The sequence below is a fragment of the Lepidothrix coronata genome, unplaced genomic scaffold, assembly GCF_001604755.1.
Source record: "Lepidothrix coronata isolate B3197 unplaced genomic scaffold, Lepidothrix_coronata-1.0 Scaffold12, whole genome shotgun sequence".
NCBI classification, from domain to species: domain Eukaryota; kingdom Metazoa; phylum Chordata; class Aves; order Passeriformes; family Pipridae; genus Lepidothrix; species Lepidothrix coronata.
Genome location: NW_016690192.1, coordinates 3,097,090 through 3,120,318, shown reverse-complemented (window position 1 = coordinate 3,120,318; position 23,229 = coordinate 3,097,090). Strand labels below are relative to the sequence as shown.

Genomic DNA, 23,229 nt, shown 5'->3' with positions numbered 1-23,229 from the left:
GAGCACACAGAAGTCAGGGCAAACTCTCTTTGGTTGTTCTGCCCAGTTCTAGTGACCAGCACAGAAATAAAGGGAGATACAAATTCAAACAGTCTCTCTGGGTTGAGCTTTGAACAGCTTTGTGTTTCTAGGATATGGAATGTCAGGGAAAAGCCAAACAAACCAGAGAGCACCTCCCCTAGAAATCAAAAGTCTCCCTCAGGGTTTGGAGTTGTGATTGTCCTTTTTTCCCCTCAATGCACTGAAACTTGTTATCCCCTTCAGCTTCTCCCTGAATTGCTTTCTCTTGAAAACTGTATTCTAGGGATGACTGCCGTAGTCCAAGAATCATGATCCTTCTTCTTCCTGGCCCCTTTTCCCCACTCAGTTAATAACTTCTAAGTTCTGCAGCCTAATTGCTGCTACATTCTATCTGTGAATGCAATGCGTGTGGGACTGGAAAAGTCCCAATACCTTCCTCACCACAACTGGAGTCAGCACACAGCTAATGTTGGCCCTTTGTCAAATAAGCCATTATCAGACGCGGCAAACCCTCCCACACGGTGCTCAGTGCTCGCATGTAAAACCCAGGGAAGACATCAGAGCACTCGGATAGTGTTGCACGGGGTCCCTGGATGTGCAGCAGAACAATCCCCTCCAGCTTCTTAAAACTGTCAGTTATCACCGAGCACACATTTACAGTGGCAATGGAAGGCATGTATGTTTTGTAAATAATCCGGAGATTTCAGATACAGTCATCTTTTCCTCTGAGGGCAGTTGGGAACTGCAGCGCTTCTGGCGTGGTGCTACTGGCCTCGTGCTCTGGCTCCAATTACCACGTAAGGGAGTCTCTTTGGAAACACTGCCTTAGTATCCTCTGAGAGGCTGCTGTTACTCTTCAAAGGCCTTACACTCAGCTTTCATGTGCTTCAGCAGCAATTCTTTTCCCTCGGACTGTCCATCCCTGGTGCATGGATGCTCCCCATGAAGAGAGGCTTGTGGGGTGTATTCTGCTGACTCCACTCCCTTCCAGGATTGCCCATTTGGAAGCCCCCCAAAGCTGCTCGTGCTGATCCATGTGTCCACACGGTGCTCCTTACACTGTCCCGCTCTACTTCGTCCCCTCATCTTGGCTGTTTATTTCGTAGACATTTATATTTGGCTGCTGTCCAGAGATCATGAAATCCTTAGGGCCAGCACAGCCTGTGGGTACCAGGCCTGGAATCTGATCCCTGGCTGTGACAGCAAGATGCCTTTGCAGGAGCAAATAGTCAATGGGTAAAAGAGGACCCACCCAGCAAGTTGGATGCCAGACACCTTATGTTGCTCCTGCATTAGTTTTGTTTCTTTGCACCTTCTTCCTCCAACCCTTTCAGGTCTGGGAGGAATGAGCAGGGCTTTCCCTAGAATAGTGATGGCAAAATTCTGCCAGTCATACAGGAACTGTGCATTAATGCAACCTCAGCATTAAGTAGCCCAGCGCTCAAAACATCAGGAGATTGAAGAAATGTTAGATCCTCCCAGCAGAGCTAACTAACATGGGATATATAGTGTATATAAGTATATAGTGCTACAGAGAAAACTGCAGTCCCTGGAAAGGACTTGCTTCTGATCTGCACAAGCAGCCTGTGCTTATCATTTTGTAGGCAGAGCATGGATAAGACATGGCTGTGGCAATGGGAAGTATGAATTCAGTGCCATCATTGCTTTTGAAATAAGGTATTCCAACTTGCCTTTTGGTTCAAAACTCCTCTCTTGTGTGTCTCATATTCTACATGGCAGCATCACAGCAATACAGTCCTGACTGAGTAAACTCCTCTGCTGGAAATGCAGATGGATGTTCCTGAGAGTTTTGGGAAGCTAGTATTTCTCAGGATAGGGATGTTTGTATCCATCCTGCAGGTACTCTGCACTGACTCCAGCTTAGGCAAAAGCCAAACTCCTCATGTGGATTTCTGGCAAGATGGGAGCTTTACATAAAGCTTAATAATATGACACCAATTATCACAGGCTGAAATGTAAGGCTTGGGTTAGCTTTATGTGATGTAGGAAATGTGTTGTGTTTACTTTAGCCTGAGGCTTTGGGACCACTAAACTATGATACAAACTGAATTATTTAGAAGAGTTTTTGTACAGCAGAAACTAAGTAATAGGAAATACTGTGCCTGGCATGGCATGTGTAAAGCCTTTCTCAGAATGAGTTTAAAACACCATGCTTTTTACTGAGCAAGCAGAGCAGGGTTTCCCAAACATGTGCCATAAAAGTATACTTATGCCACATATTTTACAGACATATGGTTCTGTAAATGTTAAAAAATAATGTATGAATACTGTTGGGCTTGGGGTTTTTTTTAATATAAATCTACCATCTGCAAAAACAGGTGCTTTAAGTTTACCCTGAGACCAACTGTGCAAACCTAAAGGGAGAAATTATAAGTAATGGTTTATAGAAACCTCTAAAATGTTTAAATATACTCTTTTGAAATTTCTGGTGGCAAATGCAAGATCTGATTGTTCTATATCAGTGAATGGTGGGGAATTTCACTTCTCTCATGATCTTAAAGGGTTTTTTAATATCAAGCCCTATTGCCTGCAAACTGTTGGAGCTTAGAAACCTGTCACTAGTGAATGCAGTGTTGCCAGTTGTGTGCCTCGAACAGGTGTAATTTTTTGACAACCTTAATTTCATGGGAAGGAAGTATTTTTGAAGCTTTATATTGGTGTTATGTTTTTTTTTTTAATTGCTCGTTCTCTGAGAGCTGTTACCAGGGAAGTTGTAGAAGTTGTCGCAGCTTCCCATTTTAATGTTAGTGGTGGATAATAGTGATAAAGTCATCTAAGGTATAAAATAAATGCAGTTTATTCAGCAGCTTCACAGTTTAATATATGTTTATGTCCAAAATACCTTATGCATATGTGTTTCATGCTTTAAAATGTGTCAGATCTGCCTTAGCTGTGGTGTCACACACAAGTTGCCAAATGGTTGGGTTTTTTCCAGCTTTTGTGGTGCTAGCATCAGAAAAGCATGAAATTCATTTAAGTGGAACATGTCAGCCTAAGAGCCATGGGGCACTTCTCTGGAGGGTTTATTAGCTCAGGTACAGCTTTCCTGCACACAGATGTACTGTTTCCTCTTCTGAGTCTGGCACATCGCTGCACAGTGAAGCCATAGGTTAAACCCTCCCGTGCTTTAGGGATATGTAAGGAACACCCTCTGGTCCTAAGAAAAATCACACAGTTGGATCATCCACAGTAAATGTTTATAGCTGAGATAAAATGTTTTATTTTAAGCCATAAACCAGTTGCTAACTGCTTGGAAGAAAATGTTAGGAGGAGCTGTTTCCTAATGCAGTGTTTTTTTGAAAAGTCTATGTGGCATTTCTCAAGATTCTGCTTCCTGAATGAATGGATTCAGCACACATCAGGAAAGATGAAAAATCGCTTTTGCAGAGCAATCTTACTTTGATTTACAGACCCATGCACATTTCATTATGAAAAATAGAAATGGGAGTGCACAGGCTGCCAATTTAAATCTACCGACTGTGTACTTTGTATTTTGTGAATGTAAATACTCAGCTGATATCTCATTGATTCTGAACCGCTGGTTGAAATTGAGCAGTTCTTTCTTTGTCTTCCTTTTTTCCCCACTGATCTTGCTCCTGTTTTAGTCTAGTGAAGGAAAGCCTGTCTCGGACATGTAAGCGTAGCTCAGCCAGCCTTTTTTGATTCGTGTGAACAAGAATGCCAAGGCATTTTCCCAGTGTGCTCTGAGGAAAATGCTGATATTTGAATAATTCAAAAATGCCCAAAGCTCTCAAACTTCATTCTCAGCTATTGTTTTGCTCGATCTATTATGCATTGAAAGCCTAGATTGTGATTGATGAACTGCCTGTAGCAGTGGAGGGGAGATTGTCTGTTCCGTGTGTAACCCATTGCGTAAAATTAATCCCGTGTAAAATGATGCTGACTTTACACAGGTTGTAGGGGAAGCATTGCAGATTTTTTTTTGGTGTAATTGCTGCATTAGACAGGCAACATTCAGCAGAGAGCAAACGCTTCCATTCTCCAGGGCTTAACAAGTGTTGTATCTTGTACAAAAATCATAAATCCTGTGGTAGTTAGTGATGCTTAATGAAAACTGTATTACAGGTCACCCAGGTTTCAAGACTCAGTAGATTCTGCTGCTCCATGCCTGAATGGAAGTCACCCGGCTCAGCACATTAAACAAGAATGCCCGAGTGATTATAAGGTTCTATCTGAGGCTTCCACACATAGGAGGATTACGGAGGGGATGGAGCTGAGAGCCTCCGGTAGTCTGCATCCTGAACTAGACCTAATGAATAATAGCTTTACAAATTCACTTTCATCCTACTTGTTTAATAATGAACACAGCTCCTCCCTGAGTCCTTTGTCACTTGGCACCCCTCAGCACTCAGCTAGGCTACAAACAAGCAACCTGAAGAAGAGATGCATCTCTGTTGTGCCGTCTTCAGCCGAAGGAATCGATATTACCGCGATCATCCGCACATCGCAGACGTCACTGGTCACCTGTGTGAATGGGCTGCGAACTAATGCAGCTGGCATTTCCTCTCATCCTGTGGAGATCAGTCATCACAGTGCTCAAAAATCCTCTCAGCCCCAATCTTGCTCTCAGCCTGGAAACCCTTGCAGTATTCCCTCCCCTCCAGCATGTCTTGTACCTCTTTCCGCTGACTGTGACAGAGGTGACTGTGAGCAGATACAAATGCAGCAAGTGGAGGAGAATGGAAGCCTCAGCCTTATGATGAATGGTACTGGCATTGCTCACCAGAACACCTCGCACGGCACCCAGAAGGTGAGTTTCTTAAAACAAGAACCAGCTGACGATTATTCCTCCAGTGCTGATCTTTTTCGCCATCACCAGGGGCTGCCTCCCCCTTACCACCTCCACCAGCAGCTAAGCCAGACCCAAGGGACTCTGCCTCACTTAAACGCCTCCATGTCTCCAAAGTCCCTGCAGCCCAGTGACGGGGATGAACAGGACCTGAGCAGTGGCAAACAGGTCTGTCAGTGGATTGACTGCAGTGCCACTTATGACCAACAAGACGAACTGGTCAGACACATAGAAAAGACTCACATTGACCAGCGGAAAGGAGAGGACTTCACTTGCTTCTGGGCAGGCTGTGTCCGCCGCTATAAACCCTTCAATGCTCGTTACAAACTGCTGATTCATATGAGGGTTCATTCTGGAGAAAAACCAAACAAGTGCATGGTAAGTCTGGATTATATTTGTTTGAATAGAAACATAACTGCTCTGCTCTCGCTCTTGCTCTCTCTTCGATCTTATTCCAATATAATTGTTGTGCTTTCCTGTAACTTAGTCTGCAGCAGGCTAAAGGGGAATTGGAGAAAACCTTAATCTAGAAGGAAATGATTGAGTAAGAAATACTGTAGTTCTTGGAAAAGGGATTCAGTTTCCTTATATGAGAGCTTAAAGTTTAATACAGTGCTTTGTTTTTTTAATATTCATTAAAGCACTAATAAAGTGATGATCAAAGCACGCAGCCGTCATTTAACGTAAAACAAAGTCACTGAGCCTCGGGTGACATTTTTAATCAAGAAACATAAAACACATCTAATGAAATTCTTTTCATTCCTTCAGCTGAACAATAACCCATAGAGTTGTGAGTGCAAAAGTTTCAAATGGTAGTTTAGAAGAAAAAAAAGAAACTTGTTAAAGGATTTTAAACAGCTAAAAAAATAAAAAGAATATGTTTAATTACGTTTTCAAAGGTTGTTAGGGGCTTTTTTAATTTGCAAAACAGAGCTTTAAAAATAAGTAAAAACCATTGTTCTCTTCTGATCAAGAAGATGTAAACAACAGCAGTGTTCCAAAAAGAGGATCTTGGGAATAACACCATCTCTGCATCTGCCCACCATGATGACAATATGGCCAAACTAAAATAAAAGTTAATGACTTCCATTAAGCTTTCCACATGTTTGAAACAACAATGATATAAGACCCTGACTGAAACAGATGAAGCAAAACAAGTTTGACATAAGCTTCCAAATTGGGCCATGAAATTTGGAAAGTCTTATTTGTAACACCCACATGCGTGTGGGTGTTATACACACACACACAGACACACACACACACAAATAAGTACAGACAAAGGGAACTATTATAGCAGCAGGTTGTGGTTCCTGATAGGCAGAATTTTCGTCTATATGTCTATTTTATTGTTTTGATCAGAGCATGATAGAATGGAAAATGCATGTAAGAAAGTTAGATCATGACAGACTTTTCCATGGCAAGCTGTAGCTTTCTATGGAGGAATAGGAAAGAATGTTTATAGAAAAAGCTTACTTTTTTTTTAGTTTGTTCAAGAAAAAAACTTGCAGGCCTGCGACAGTTATGGAAGGGAGAAGGAAGAAAACAACATATTGTTTTGCAGAGAAAACTTTTCTCTGTAGATGATCGTCCTGGTTATCTCTTTATTTCCATCGGGTAAATGAAAAACATTATCTTAATGTCTGCACTGTTGAGTGGGTATTCCTAAAATAATACTGGCAACAGTGCAGATACTTAGCGAATACCTTCAAGTTGTCCAAGATAAAACAGAAACACTCTAAGATTTCCTTGTTTCTTTTTCCTTTGAGAGGAAGAATCAACTTGTTTGTTTCCAGAAGTAGCTCACTCGCATTTTGTAAATGTAGGAATGAATTTAACTTCCCATGTATAGCTTTTATTAAGTGATAAATCATCAAAGGATAATACAAGTTTCTTCTTTGTAAACAGAAAAGTATAGGTAAGTAAGATGTGAAAGCATACTTAGACATTTTATTTTAGCCTACTTTGGGTTTTTTTTTTTGATCTGGAGCAAGATCCGTCTTCTTCCTACTTTTATTTCACACTTTTAAGAAGAAATACTTAAAATGTGAAGCGCTGATTAGCTTTCCTGTGATGCTGAAAGATTTAGTAGACTCTGTGGGTGAGGGAACCTTTCTCTTTTCCTGCAAAATGCGTATTTGACAGGTATTGTATAGCAGAATTCTAATGTTACATTCCCATTCCTGCAGAAGACTCAGTAAATCTGAGACATTAAATCATGTGATATCTTAGCAAATGCTAAAAATTTCTTACTTTCCATCATTTTCATCTGCATTAAAGTACCAGCTTTTGATAACATCTCAAGGTTTAACATTGTGAATAAGTTGGAAAAACCTTTGCATCTGATGTTGCAAACAGCCTTTATGGCATGTGTATTTAGCCTTGGCATGTAAGTGTATAAAGATCTGTTTTATTGGAGCAGATACTGTAGTTGTTCCCATACATGGAATGGCCCAATCAGAAGTAAGAGTTTTCCATTGGCCCAACTTGGAGTTAACTCTCCTATTCCCAGAATAAGAGCCTTCCACTGTCAGCAGAGGTATGATACGTTAAATGTTACAGTCTGGAATCCTGCGTGGAGTAAAGTGGATCCAACAGAGCACACGAAAAACGTGTCTTCTTTGCAAATTCAGTTTTCTACCCTGGAAAGACCTTGATCTAGCAGAGGCAAGATCCAAAGCTGCAGCACAGCTCCCTGTAGTTATTAATATCAAGTGGGGATTATTTGCCCAGCAAATTCCATTCTGCTTTAAACAAGGGTTGCTGTGCAGTGTTGCATTGTGCAGTGATGTCATGTCATTTTAAATGATGGCTTTTCTTTTGATGTGGTAATAATTGTGCTGTTATTCCTGCAAATTAAGAAGGCAATTCATTCTCTGTCTATAGAGGTCTGAGATTTTGTTTCGTTTTTGCTGTAGCTCTGTTAAAGTAACTTTACATCTCTTGGTATTTGTAGTGGAGATTTTCTTTCGCTGTTCACAATTACCCATTGTACTTCCTTTTTAAGCCCTTGATTTTGTTCCTCTCTGTAAGATTACTGCCTGACTAGGTATTGACTGCTCAGGAGAAGCTAACAGCGAGCAGCACCCCTCCCTCATACATAAAAGTACTTCTCCATGTAAAATTATTAATTTCTTATGACAGGCTTTGCTACTATGTACTGTAATAGACAAAGGAATTTTGGAATTCAAGCTACTTGAGAACAGGAAATACATGAGACATTTTGATTGAAAAGTAAATGGTTCACTAAAACTGCAGTTAATCCTTTTATTATCTTTCCAACAGCAGTTTCCACAATACTTTCATGAGGTAAGCTTCCTTCAGTCCAACTGTAACACTCTCATCGTTGCAGCTGGTTTGAATTTAGCAAGCCTGCTTCTTTCTCTACTACAGACAGTCGACAGGCTAAACAGGGTCTGGTGCAGAGCACTACTGATGTTTTGGGTCCATATTCTGCTCACTGTGTTTCATTGCCAAAACCGGTACTAGGAGTATTCTGTTTTCATATTCCGTTAAATATTGTAATTAAGCAGTGCCTTCTCGTCATTGTGTCCCTCAGTTTGGTTTTTCCTTGGGCTCTGCAAGTAGTCTAAAGGAAACTACCTAATCTCTTTGCAATATCCTGTTATGTTTCATACTTAACTCATGTTATTTTAGTTTTATTAAATTTGGGGTTCATCTGCATTATAATCAAAAATATATCCAACAAAAATAATGATGCAATGCCTTTAAGACTTTAACTTCTGAAGATTAATTTCATGCTTTTTTAGATTTGATGTCCCAGACAATTGGAATTTTGATTGTCTGAGACAGCAAAAATTAGCAAGCTTAAATGGTTTTTATTTAAAAAAAAAAAAAAGAAAGAAAAGGTTTCTCATAGCTGCATCTTTTGCTGCCTTTCAGTTCTTCGAGTACTTTGGTGAGTAGAACCGTGCTGATCTCCAGATATTACATCCTTGGTTTAAACCGCTGCTTGCAAATGTAAATATAGAGCTGCTCATTTAGTTGTCTAGAGTTGTTTGATTTGGACAAATCTGTTCTTGGCTTATTAGTTTACCCTTTTGCACTCTTGTGGCTCCATAAAGAGTAGAAAACTATGTTCCCATCACTGCGTGTGTATGTGCTCAGGGGCCTCCACAGAGAGGATCAAGGTAGGTGTATTTGTCTTTACGTAATTTCTACATATGCAATTAGTCTTTATAGAAATCGGGAATCCTAATGTGTGTGATACCCATGAAAGGAGCTGGATAGGGATAATATTAATGTCTCTACTTCATGTATTTCAAGGAAAATGTTCCAGACTTGTCTGTCACATTACATGCTTGTCTGGATGGGTAAGACTTCAAAGCAGAATTTTTTTTCATGTATATATGCAAAATACTCAGTTTGGGAGGAGTCTCAATGGATTGATTTGGGTGCTCTATTGTGCAAAGTGAAATTCAGCACCTGTGCTGTTTGTACTCAGTTCTTTTGAATCCCTAAGGGTGAGACACTATAGGTACTGCATTAAACATGGGAAAATTGAGACAGAGGAGATAAGTAACTTGCCTGAAGGCATCCTGAGGTAATTCCAGCATTCCAGTGCAGATCTTGTGTTCAAATCACTACATCACACAAACTAACCATTTGCAATTTACCTATGAAGCAGATTTTTGTACAGATTACACAAACGATAGTGCTGGGGCTGAACTCCCTGTTATTTTTACTGCACGAGGCAGGTGGTTGGACATGTCATGGACATGTGCAAGCTTTCATCAGAAGGCTCAGCTGCATCCGTAGCACTTCATGGGCAGCAACCTGGTTATTGGCAGTACAGGAGGAAGGGGCCTGTTGAGCAGATTAGTATTATTGCTGCTGTTCCTAAGGAAACCAGCACGGAATCTCCGTTCTCAGTAGATAGTGAGTATGATGCTGTCTATGATCCACAGGGAGTGAGTGTCTGGCAATGCATGGTGAGAAATGAGATCTCTACGGGCTACAGCCACAGATGAATCTGAAGGACAGCTCTGCATCTGTGAGGAAAATAGATCTGCATGCACCAGCTTACACGCTTTTGAGTTACTTCACCTAAACAATGAGTTTCCATGCCTGAGTCGAGGGAATGTTGTTGAAGTCTGGAAAGTATTTTTGGCTTTTGGAATGGAGGGTGTCATGCACTGATGCCAAAGGAGTGCTTTAAAAAAACAACAATAATATTAGGCTCACTTTCTTTCCTTTGAAGTCAATAGTAGGAAACATCCATTTTATCAAAGCTGCCTCACCAGAGATCTCTCTTTTTATTAGGTCTCTGATGGCATTTCCCGATACTGTCAAGGAACCGCAGCATTAAAAACACTCTGATTAGAGGAGTAGACAGCAGTGGTTTTGTGGAAGTACAATGTTTGTTTGTTTACAAAGCCCACTGCAGATTCCAGGACAGTACAAATGGGTTTAAACCTGCCCCAGCCCTGGAGGGCAGGCTGGCAGCGGGCTTTAGTCCTGGCTCCATGTCACCTCATGCCCAACCACCTGGTGAATTTGAACTCTTGTCTGTCCACAAAGAACTCCACACTGGCAGATCTTACAGAGCAAAAGCAGTAGAAATTTCCGGGCCCAGATTGTCTTGTGAGTGTGACTGTCCCACGTTTCAGTGCATTAGGACAGATATGAAAATGAGAAGTACAGTGCAATGGTCCGACACAACCTTTAGGGGCTTGGGACCTGCCTTCTGGAGCTGAGATGCAGAGGGGGGAGCTGCCAGGGTTTTTCCTGAGGGATTATCAACCTCCCAGTTCAGTCCCAGGATTGCTGATCCTTCAGCACATTTTGTGAGATGCATCTGCTTTATCAGGCTAATAGAAAAATGGTGTAGGATGCTGGCCCAGATGAAATTGTGCTCTGACCAAACTGGGCTGGCTGCCTTTTTTGTTACTGTCCAGCAGTTTGATATGAATTAGGTGTGGCTGGCAGGCTTTCAGGTTTCTTTGTTTGCATAAATCTAAATAAATTAAAATCAAGTAAATTCCAGTTGTTGCTGCCAGCACCCAGAATGGTTTTCAAGTTCAGTTTTGTGCCTTAAAAATGTTATGCAGGACACTGAAGAGATCTGATAAATGGAATATGATAGTGAGAGGTATAACATGAAAATTTCATGGAGGGGGCTTTCAGATACATACTTCCTTTATCCTACAAGAACATTTAGTTCCACAAGATTTTATTTTATTTGACTTGATAAATTAATAAGTAATTTGGGACCTGGTTAAAGCATACTATTCCTGAAGCTTTCCTGATATATTTATACAGATCTGGTGACAGTGTGTAGGTATTGCTGTTCATTCAGTCTTTTAAATAAGAAAAAAAGTGAGATATAAACAATATTATCACCACAACCTAGTGAGCACTCACCCTATGAAACTCCCTGCCATAGGATATAATGTAATTAATTGCCACTATTATGGTTGTCACAGTGTTGGATAATTTCCACTAACAATACGTGGTGTCTACTGAAGGTAAGGTGATAGGACTAAGCAGGCAGTGGTTTAGGGAACAGATAGCTTTGTGACAAAAGGATAGATATTCATTTCCATGCTTTGTGTTAAAAATTCTGCAAGGTATTCCACCAGTTTTTTCAAACCAGTAGTATCACAGTAGAGCTTTGAGAAGAAAACTGTTAGTGAATGGGGGTCACCTTCAATTTGGAAAACAGAATGATGGAGGGACGGTGAGCAGGACTGGATGATTTTATTACTGTTGGCATTTTCTAAGCAGTGTACTACTTTCCATTTCAGAATGAAAAAGTGTTAAAAAGACACTTTTTTTTGGTTGTTTAAAAGCTTTCCTCATTTGATTTATTCAGTGGTTTTATTTTGTTAGTGCAGTCCTCCAAACAATTATATTTCAGCTCATCCTAGACTGATTTATCTTCTCTTCATTCTTCAGTGTTTTGATTTGGCTACTGAAATACATATTTTTTTACCACAATTTCAACTGTGACCTGATTTAAATACAAAGAAAATGATCCATTTTCCCACAAAGCCTCAGATATTTGTCAGAATCCTAAACATTGAGCTTTTGAAAAGTACCTGGCAGTGATCTGATTGACAGAGAACTTCATAAAGGGAGGGAACACTTCTGTATTAGAAGTGGGGACTGTGCTGCTTGGCCCTGTTGTGGAACACAGAAGAGGCAGTTGTACCAGAACTCCTCCAAGCCAAGCAAAGTCATTCATGTTCTTTGTCAAACAATATAGGCTGCAGTATGCCCAGCTTCAAAAAGTGAAATTTATTAGTTGTGACCTACAATGCCTGGCTGCCAGACAAAGTTCTAGGCATGTCTCCCAGGTCTTTTTTTGGAAAATTTCTTCTAGGCTCCTTTCCCTTCCCTTTGCCCAGTTTGCACACAAAAACAACATCTCGATACCATGTTTTTATCTTTATTCTCTTATCCCACAAAACTCAACAAGTTTCTTTCTCATTTTAAGACACTCAGAATTATTTCCAGCTCTGCCGTGGCCTGGCTCTGGATGAATCTCCACGTGTAGATTTATTCAAACTTCAGTCTCAGCACAGACCTATAAACCTCTCATGGGGCATCACCTTTTGAAGATATCTTGCAAACAGCCTCCTAACTCCCAATTTATTCCAGCTGCACCACAAGATCACTTTCTCAGCCGTGCAGATCAATGGATTTTATCAAATAATCACATCTGAAGAGCAAAAAGGGAAAGGCTTTACGTCCTCAAAGTGCTGGGTTTGCAGTAACTGTTCCGGGTTTCTGTAGCTCACCATTTCCCGTGTAGCAAAAGTGTGACAAGGTTTCTTTCTCACTGAGCCTCCTGGCTGGGAGCGAATCATCCATCGGTTTCACGGTGTGAATCTGCACAGTAGTAAAGATCAAGTGATACACCCTCAACCAGTCAGATGCATTCTCCACCTTAGTCATAAGTTTTACAGAGCAGGAAATACAATTGCGAACTGCCTGCTTCCTGTACGAATGTCTTAATACACCTCAGGAGTATCTCAAAGATGTGTCCAGCAGTTGGGTCCTAAAACTATAATTCTGCAGGGTCCAGCATCATTTTGGGAGGGTGGGGTGTCTCTGGAAGCTCTGGGAAAGCAGGTTGTATTCAGTGATTTGAAGGCAGTCTGCAGTTATCTAATATCTAGGAGCAGTGAGAGAAGGTTTTTTCCCCCTGAAATTTCATTAAAAAAAAATTTGCTTCTGAATATTATTAATGCTGTCATTGGGCTTGATGATCCTTTTGGGTCCCTTCCAACTCAGAATATTCTGAGATTTAGAGGGTGGAAAATTCGTAAGTTCTAAAATTTTAAACAAAGTATTTGTGATAGTGTTCTTGAGGTTAAGTGCTCAGCTTTATTTTATTTTCTTTGTATGTGTTCTGTGGGGATTATTAAAAATGGTATGGAATTGTTCAGAACTCTCAGTGATTTAGTCTCTCTGAACAGTGATTAACCTCAAGAAGGAAAAATAGTTTGTATCACCTGGCAGAAGGCTTGGTCAAATTAAAAAGCAGTAAAATTAAATATTGTTAAAAAACTGTGCCAATGATATACTTATTAATGTTTCTTATTAGGCCCATACGTTTTAATACTCTGTATTAGTGAAGCCTATGTCATTTAATAAAAATGTTAATCTGCATTTGTGGGTAGCACAGAGGCCATATAGTGTACTCTCAGGGGAGAAAAAGGAATTTAGTGCACATTAAAAACTTTATACAGTCTTTTATGCAGTTGGAGCTCAGTGCTCAGTGAGATGCATTTGTTTGTTACTTTGGGGCAAACCAGCAGCAGTTGGCCTTTGACATGGGATGAGAAATGAAAAGCACAGGGTGTTTATCTTGGGCTGCACTGAGGGCCAGATTCTGAAACCTTCACTTGCTCATTCAGCGAGTGGGTCTAGTAGAAAAATAATATGCTGTTTAAGCTAAATACATCATAATGTAACCTTCTGGCATCTGACAACTGACATCGAGCAAGACTGTCAAAAGCAGGCCTGGTTTTGGGTAGCTTTGTTTTGGAGGTGCCCTGCTCTAATAGGGCGGCTCTGAAGTTCTCTTCCTCTCAAACCAGACAGTGTGGAACTGAGTTACTGAAACTTTGTGAACACTTCTGGAAATTTTGATCTTGGATCTCCTTTCCCTTACAAGTGCAATGAAACAAATTTCTCTGGAGAACAGTGAGGATGAATAATCACAGTAAGGTACCGAAGCCAATAACATAACACATCCATAATGCTATTTTGCATCTCTGATCATTCCCTCTGCTGAGAATCTCAAAGCTCTTTCAAGCTTTTGCCTGCCTACAGCATTTCCTGTGTGATGAAAACTGTTGTGCCCAGGTCCTAGATAAAGTTGAACTAAGTCAAATTACACTGCCACTTTCTGTCTCTGTTTAAATTGGTGTAGTTATAAAGAACGCCTGATTTTAACCAGAGAATGTGAGTCCAGAGTGGCTCAGCCAAAAAGCACCAGAAGTCACACACTGAGTGCCTGGCAGAAAAGGCCAGAAAGAAAAGACTTCTTCCTTCCCAAAGTGTTTTCTCTTCCACCTATTTCGTAAAGCCAGTGCGAAGTTGTGCACCTTTGCTGACCAGAAAGTCTCCTCTACTTCAGAGCATTATTCACACGAGTGTGTGCAAAACAGCTATTTTATTCAGCTGTACTGTGGCTTTCAAAGAAAATGTTGCTGTTACAGAGAATTCAGTGCCCTGTATTCTGTCTCAAGGACACCTGTATTTTCTGTGTTTGGCTAAGTCAGAAGTGGCTTCATTTCAAATAGCTGTGCATTTACATCACAGACATTTGTCAGTGCCTGACTTTTCTATTTACATCCCTGGGCTGCTTGTGGAGTCAAGGAACAATAGGAGTTTTATTTCAAAGTCTGCTTTAGTTGTCTATAGCAGTGTCTTCCCCAGATCTCCTTCTTTTATTGTTGTGTACAGATAACATATGTGTGAAGAGATCCTACACTCAGGTACAGTGTAGCTCCAGTGTTAAATAATTGATATTGATCTGCCTTTTGAAACTGCATCCAAGGCATTTAAAAGTGGGAAATGGAAAAAGCATGTTCTCATAATCCAGCTCAGTAAAGTTTGCACAACTGCTCTTTGTTTCATCATGCCTACAATAAATCTTTCATTTTTGCCAATTGAGAATGCCTACTAAATCTGCAAATGATTACTTCCCTGAATTGTGTTGGGATTCTTGCAATACATTTTTCTTACATGGGTAATGATAAAATAAGAGTCCATCAAAAATATTTTATTGCCTGGCAGAGAGCCTTTTATGAAATGGTTTTGATTCAAGGAGATTCTTCCAAGTGTTTTAGAACCGTTGCTTACAACTTCCCTTTAACCCTTGAATGGAGGGCTGCCAGGCCCTGGGAATGTCAGGAGCAGTGCTACAATGAGCTGGTGGAATGCAGAACCTGGATATCAGTTTAACCTGCAGCCCTCAGCCTCGGCCTGAGCGAGCGCTGCTTCAGCCAGTGCTTGTAAAGGGGATTGTGTTACCACGAGATTAGAAAGCTGATGAATGTCAGACTGGTGGGAACCTTGTAAAACTAATCTGCTGTATCCATGTTGATATGATTTCACTCTGTTTCAGTGAGGGAGTGAGGAAGATGGAGTATTACAAAAAGGAAAACACAAGGTAAAGCTGGTAGGGCCATCTGAGTCACCAGTCCTAGCCTCCGTTATCCCTGGTATCACAGGGCAATCCCTTCAGGATACCCAAAGGCACAGGACACCTTCATGTCTGTGCCTTCCAGAAGGTGTGTCATCAACACTGCAAGTCAGGTCCTTTCAGTCATGTGAAACAAATCTTGCCCTTTTACCCCCCGGGTTCAAAATGGGCACCACTACATTCGTCTGCCTTTGCACAGGAACTGCCCAGCTCTAGGAATTGCTTTGCTTTCCCTTCCAAAGAGGCACAGTCTCAGCCCGGTTCCCTGTAGACCTCAAGCAAACTGTCTCCACATAAAACAAGGCCCAGGGGGCTTTTCCTGAAATGGCACGAGTCATGATGCCTGAAAACACATTCTAGAGAAGGGAGAAGGGATCTGGCAAGAGATCTACCTTGTGGTACTTCCTTGCACTCACAGAACAGCAGTAGACCTGACTCAGTGTGGGGTGCTCTCAACAAAACCACATCTGTTGCTTGACACATTGCCCATTTGCCTCTGTCTAATAAAGTGTCTCCTCAGAAGAGACATGGGAGATCAGAAAAAAAGCAGATTATGTGAAAATATTTTAAAGTATCACACTTATTCACAGACTTTTATCTTCCTGCATATCCTCAAACATAATGATATTTTTAATTGCATGATTGTGGTGATCTCAGAGTTCTCTGTTTACAGTGCTTTGGTCTAACTAAACATTTTTAGCTTGTCCTTTGTCTTCAAGGCCAAGGAGTGAAAAGATGACAACAAGCACCCAGGAACCAGACATGCATCAGATGCACAGAGCACACCAGCTTAGTCAGTGTCTTTTAGCCAGGTAGATGCTAAATAGCGTGTTTTACATATCAGACTGGCAGACCTTCTCTTGTTTAAACCTTAATTCTGGGCTGAAATTATATGCCAAAGTTATCTCAGATGGTCACTGACCATTTCTGTTCAGATTTTGAAAGGAGGCAATCACAAATACTTTCAGGTGTGAAGAGACTTTGCTGAATTTAGAGGGAGAGGTATTGGAGGTACACAGTGAAGATGACAGGAAAAGGCCATGTGAGGGTTTCTGTATCATCTCTCCTCACAGATGGATATTGAAAAGCAGCAAATTTAGGACTTCATAAAGGAAAGACTTTTTAACACTGAGCAAAGTTGAAGGGATCAGAGTGGAAGGAACCTTTGTGAAGCTTGGGTGTTCTTCCCTGGGGACTGTGATACCCTCAGCCTTCCTCAGTACCTCTCAGGCAACTTGTAGCTGGGCCACTAGAATGACAGCACGTTTAAAACATGAATATTTGTAGCTGCATTACTTCATTTCTAGTGCTGTAAAAATACCATTCTCATAATGGGGTAATGGCCTGCAAGTTCTCATGATTTCAACTGTTTTGGAGTTACAGGAGTTCTGTTCCTTTATGGCAAGCATCCATTTCTCATTTTAACATCTTTGGCACTCGCCTAAAGGATGGGAAATTAAAAAATGATTAAGGGGACAGTGAGACAGTCTTTTAAGGAAAGATTAAAGGAATTAAACTTGGGCTCGGGTGGGGAGAACAAGGAAAGGGAGGGATTGTTTAGAAGAGCATAGAAAATAAATAGGAGCAATGAGGCAAAATCAAGCAGAAGAGAATTTAAAGCTAATCTTTCACTAAAACTTTCCCAAAATGGAGCTGTATTTTAGAGTGGAATAATTTCGTAGTGGAGATGGAAGATGCCCAACTGTATGAATAACATAAGCTAGACTTTCTGAAAAACTGAAAATTAAATTGTAGAGAATAATTTTGAATGCAAACTTTCTCCTCATTTCTGCCATTCTGGGAGGATAGATTATTGCATTAATAGGTGGAAGAGAAGGAGGTGCATTGGCAGGCACAGGAATACAGCTTAAGCCTTCAGGTGTCTGCACTCAAGATATTATTTGTATGTTTTTGTCCCCCTAACATTGCTATGAGGTAGCTGGAGATAGTCACCATGCAGAGCATGGGGTGCTCAGCATCCCCTGAGCCAGGGACCCCACCATCCTTCCAGGCCAGACTCTCGGACCATTTCACAAACAGATGCTGTCATTGCACACTGGCAAGTATGAAATCGGGGATGACTGTCTAGAACAGTCAGTTTGCCAAGAGTGATACCTTTTGTTTTGCTTTGCCCTTACCAGGTTTGACCTTTAGAGAACAAAACGTTTCTCCTCACCATGGGTGAAAGCTTTGCTACTGATTCCAATGAATGCTAACGTACCACTCAGACAGACCATTGTGCCAAAAATGACTGTGCTGTGACATGTGAACGTTTTATTTCTGCTGTGAAACTGGGCAGAGAAAGACTGTTGAGCACAGCAGCTCCACCTGCAGATTCCTGGTCCAACTTCCTCCAAATCCAGGCAGTGAAATTCCAGTGTTGGATCCACCTTGTTTGGTTTGCAGTGATGGGTGTCCCAAAGCCCTGGGAATGAGAAAGGATTGTCTTTGTGTAACCCCAGCAGTGAAAATTTAGAAGGTAGATTAAGTTTGGTGTGAATATTTCAGCTTTTCAGATATAGCTTCTGATATGTGTCAATTGTTCTTGGAAAATCAGGGTTGGAACACAACTCTGAATGGCAAGAGAAAGAAATGGGTATTGTAGTCATCCCAGATACTTTCTATTTCGATTGTTTATAGCAACGCTGACAGAAACTAACACTATACACAAAACTGGTTTTGAAACTACCCTTTTTTTCAGAGTTAATGACCCACAGGCTAATGGAAATTTGCCAGTTTTTACCAGCTGGGATCTGGCCTGATTTTGCTGGGAAATAAAAGTGCAAGGCAAAGAAACCATTTGGATTTTTGAAAGTTTGTGATGGTTGTCTTCTCTCATTTACAGAGCCTTCACTTTTTCGGTATGTTGCATTTACAAGTGACCTGTACTTAGCAGAAATGCTCTCTTTGTCCAAGGACAGCACACCCTGATCACCCAGGAATTCCCTTTGACAGCTGCTTTTAGATGCGCTCCTGTGAAAACCGAAGCCCATCCCAGTCAGTGTGAAAGGACTTGTATTAAATCATGGCTTTGAGGATGCACTGACACAGCTCAGCTGCTCTGGGTCCATCCAGTAGAGGGTAGTCATATGCATTTTATGATGCACTCCTTCATTTATTGCACTCAGGTCTTTCCCAGGTATTACCTTAGGACTTCTCTCACGATAAGCACGGCTGACTTGGCTCACATAATTCACCTGGGAAAGGCAGACTGTACCTGAGTGCATTTCTTTGTAAAGTCAACAAAAGAGGGGGAGTGAGCCGTTCGTACTAATTATATATATAAAAAATAATCCCTAAAGGCAAGACTATATAATGTGCATTATGTTCAGGCAAGTATGGGATCATTAGTGTCATTCATGATAATTTGATTTACCCCCATGGCTTCCAAACAATACATGGCTCATAGCCTCGTGGATTGGTGTGTGTTAAGAATTGCATGGCAGCCTTGCATTTTTAGAAGGAGAGCTCTTAGGTCTTACTATGATGAAGGCTCTTTTGTTGTAAAAGTTTCTTTACTAAGAAGATAGATGTTACTTCAGTTCACACTAAACAGATTGACTCTGGAGTTTTCAGTCTCAGTTTGCCAGAGACAAATTGTGAAAGAGTCTAATTGTAGCCTAAACAAAACCATATTTTCCTTAAAAACATGGCAGTGTATCATTCTGAATCTGTGGTGCTTTGCCCAGGAACCATTTCAAGAAAAAAAAACAACTTGTGCAAAGTAGCCACCTTAGACAAAACAAACTATCAAACCTATATATTAAACTAAGTGCTTTTGATTGCAAGCTGCACTGAAAATGTTGTCGTTTTAATTCTGTCCCTCCATGCAGTCAAACACACCGGTGTATACTTAGGAAAATGGTAAATATAGAATACTGGCAAAAGTAGCTTAAATACTGGTAAACAACAATAGCTGGACTGTCTTTCCAGGACTGGTTGCAGCCCATTTTCACTTAGATTATGAAGGATGAAGAGCAGAGAGCCTTTAAATCCTGATTCCTAGTTCTTCACAACATTTATCAGTGTACAGTGGCTTTATTCATGACCTGAGTCTGGTTCTGATAAATTTTGAGAACTGTTTCATAATGTTATTGTAGAAATTATAGACACATCATTTAGCTATGTAGTCGCTGTGCTTATGTGAGGGCAAGAGATGTTGATGGGAAGGGCTGAGAGCAAAAGGGCTGATTATTCTGCTAAACATGTAGAAATCTTTGCTGATGAGAAGGCACCTCTCTGCTGCTGGGTATGCTGGAGCAGCTGTAGGGTGGCCATTGCACTCCCAGATGGAATTGTGGCTAAAGCTGCTCTCCCACCCTCCCACCTGCACTTGGATTTGGCCATCCACTCGAGCAGCCGGTGGAGGAGACACCTCTGCTTCCTTCCCCACGGTGTCTCACACCTGTGGTTTCTCCAGGCAGAGCAGAGTCTCCATCCTTTGTGCACCTGTGTGGAGCCTTCCCAGCTGCAAACTTTAAGCCTCTGCCAATTCCTAAAGGCAAATTTCAGCAGCGCTGAAAGCAGGGGCAAAATTCCCATTGACCGGGAACAAGCAGGAACATGGCCAAGGCCAGAATGATACAAGCGTAATAATCAATCCCCCGTTCACAAGATGCTGAGAGCTTCTGCCGCAGAGGTGGACAACTTTCCCTGGGCTTTGCTGTACACAGCCCCAGTGTGCAGCCCCTCTGAACGCTGTCCTCCTTAAGCTGCTCCACGTGTTTGAAAACAGGGTGATTCAGTTTGGTGATTCAGTTTGGGAGGCTTTGAAGTTTTTAGCTCAGGTTTAGGGAAAATATGCACCATGAATCATCCAGGAACTTTGTTTTCTCAGTGAATTCTGTGGTTATTGCGCATTACAGCAATGTTTAGGGCAAAACAGTGTAAGACATTGGAGCCTCTTGTTGCAGCCAGTGTTCCTCAAATTCAGCAGACAACACATGCCTGGCAGTCATTTGGGGGCTGGGAGGGAGGGCAAGAGGAGGGAGCATGTCTTGTTTGAAAGTATCAATGAGCAGTACTAAAAGGACAAGAAAGGAAGCAACTCCTTTATCCTTTCTTCCTTTGAAAACCTGGCCCTCTCTGTTTCATGGTGGATGCAGAATTCCAGCTTTACCACATGGTGATCACTTCAATTTTTGGTCTTGAGGTAGCCAGGAAACAAAAAATTGAGGTAAGAATAAGTGGCCAAAGGATGGTTCATTCTATATCAGCCCAGTGTATCAGTTAATTCAGTAATTAATAAAACTGACAGCTGACAGTGGTGCTTAGGCCCATGTGTTGGTTGTATCCCCTTTAGCACCCTTTTGGTGGTATCAAGTTAAGGCTAAAAAGGAGCCCCAGCACCATGGGCAAGTGAGTGTCCACGAGGGGCAGTCTAACCACTGTGCTGATGTGGGGGAGACCTTGGCAACTGCCAAGGTCAGCAGAAGGCTCAAATACTCTTTTTTTCACCCATCTTTTGTAATAGTCCCTCTGGAAGGAGCTGATTGAGAACAGGAAAGGAGCTGTGAAGAGCACAACATTTATAGGAGCCTGAACATTCTTCAGACCCAGCGTAAGATGCAGAACTTGGAAGTACCAGAGATGGGGTAGATGAGGCTGGTATTTGGCACAAGGAGAGGTTTTGAACATTTGGGTTCAGGACACAAGCTCTGTTTCCCCTTCAGGAAGGCAAAAGGCATCTGTGTGGGAGTCCTGTGGTTCAGCTGCAGTCCCTGTGTGTGTTTTGTTTGGATATTTCTGATCTCGTTACCTCCTTGGTTGGTACTTTGGGTTTTAGCAGTACTGTCCTATGCAGTATTTATTTTGGAGCTTGGCTTCTTGTGTTTGTTCTGAGTCTGTTCATTAATAATAATGGAGTGTGAAATCCTAACTCTTTTTTTTTGTGAGTTATCAAAATAAATGCAGTCTTTGTGACCAGTTTTAGTCATTTGTGGCTATATGATCTGTGTTATTTAAATATTTGCTCATCGCAGTACCTTTTTGCTGCCTTTGAGGAATTGAGTTCACTGAGAAGGGAAATAGTTTCTCCTTTACTTCCAGAGTTACTCATGACATGTTTGGAAAGACAAATAGCAAGAGAACGCAGATGAAATGTGAAGAACACGTATACGAGCTAATGGTCTCACAACTGGGAAAATAAGAAAATCAGAGGTTACATCATATTATTGCAAGAATACATTATTTTGTTTTCAAAACTGTTATTCAACAGTGGGATGAATCCTTTAGTTATTTAGTGCTGGAACTTTGAAAATGGCTTGTGGTTGTTCCGTCGTTCTTCTCACGCAATCCCCAAAGACACAAAAGTTAGAGGCAGTGATTAATCTTTCTGTATTAATGGCCTGAACCAGCATTTACTGATGTCAAGAGAAAGCTCCTTATGTACTCTAACAGACTTTGGAGCAAGATGGTGATTTTTAAAAACCAGACATAAGCGGCAAATGAGAAGCAAATTAGGAAAATCTTTCCAAGTCCTGTAGTTTAAGAAATTGATGAATTCTGTTGTAAGACTATCTAGAAACCTTAAAATATACTTAGAAATACAGAAACACATGGCTTAGAATTCATTGTGATCATTTCCTACCTTTGATCTTTTCCCTTTACTTACGGTCACTTGTGTGCATATGTGTGTATGTGAGAGTAAACAACGTAATCCTAATTGTCTGAAGATATACATATGCTTATATAATGCCATAAATGAGCACAGTGTTTGTGTGTAGATTTCCTATGATATATATGGCCAGTATAAATAAATTCTTGTCACGGTAGTGGGTTTTATCTATATATTTTCCTTATAAACTAGCAGGTAATAATTTAATTCAAAAGCTCCTTCCAAAAATGCAATTAATGTCTTTTGTTATAGTTTCCCTGGGTTTAATAATCCCCTCTTCCAGATTTATATTGGTTTCTGGAAAGTAATGCTTATTAGAGTGTTTTTCCAAATTGGCCACAATAATCCACTGAAATCTGCCAGCTGAATCATTGCTATGCTTGTGGAGTTGCCAGGATCGCCTGACAGTTATTACTGGGGTGGAAGGGGAGGGGGAAAGGGAATGAAAGTTTCATAATATGTCACTGTTATTGATACCTTGGCTGTAGCTCTTGAATTTGGATTGATATGTTTACTGAATTCTGTATGAAAGATGGAATGCCTGGTAGTGGATTGACAGCGCTGTTATAATGGAGACAAAATTTGGTAATTTTGTTAGACAACTTATTTTATTCTGGGCATATCTTAATGTGTGTGTACATATATATATGCGCATGTGTGTATATGTGTAAGTATAACATGTATGTCTGTATGTACACAAACTCCCCCTACCCCCTCGGCCAGCCTGGTTCTTGAGAAAGGGAGGGGATTTATATTCCCTGATGAAGGCTCATGCTTTACAGGCCAAATCCCTCCACCTGTGCAAAACATGTTACCAAGTCACAGTTAAATCATTCACCTGCTGCCAGGCACATCTGACATCTTCACGTGCTCATTCCCTTCTGTACACTGCAGGTGGTGATGGAGCCAGGGAGTGAGTCTCCATAGGTCCAGTATGTGTTGTTTTCTCCCGTACTTCCAAAATAACTGAAAGGTGATGATTCTGCAGTGCCTGAATTAATCAGCCATGCAAACTCCTGCAGAACTGGGCCTTCATTTTGAGATGAATTCTGTGACAATGGAGTGTTGTATCCTACTGCATAG

General features: G+C 41.1%; 1 protein-coding gene across 4 annotated transcripts in view; it reads left to right on the top strand.

Annotated features, from left to right (window-relative positions):
• Positions 1 to 23,229, top strand: part of GLIS1 (GLIS family zinc finger 1) — a 204,542-nt gene that overhangs the window by 104,957 nt on the left and 76,356 nt on the right. For all 4 annotated transcript variants that reach the window (XM_017805331.1, XM_017805333.1, XM_017805330.1 and 1 more), the window contains one exon: positions 4,129 to 5,230. In XM_017805331.1, the coding sequence (XP_017660820.1) occupies positions 4,129 to 5,230 (1,102 nt within the window). The remainder of the gene's footprint in view (positions 1 to 4,128; positions 5,231 to 23,229) is intronic.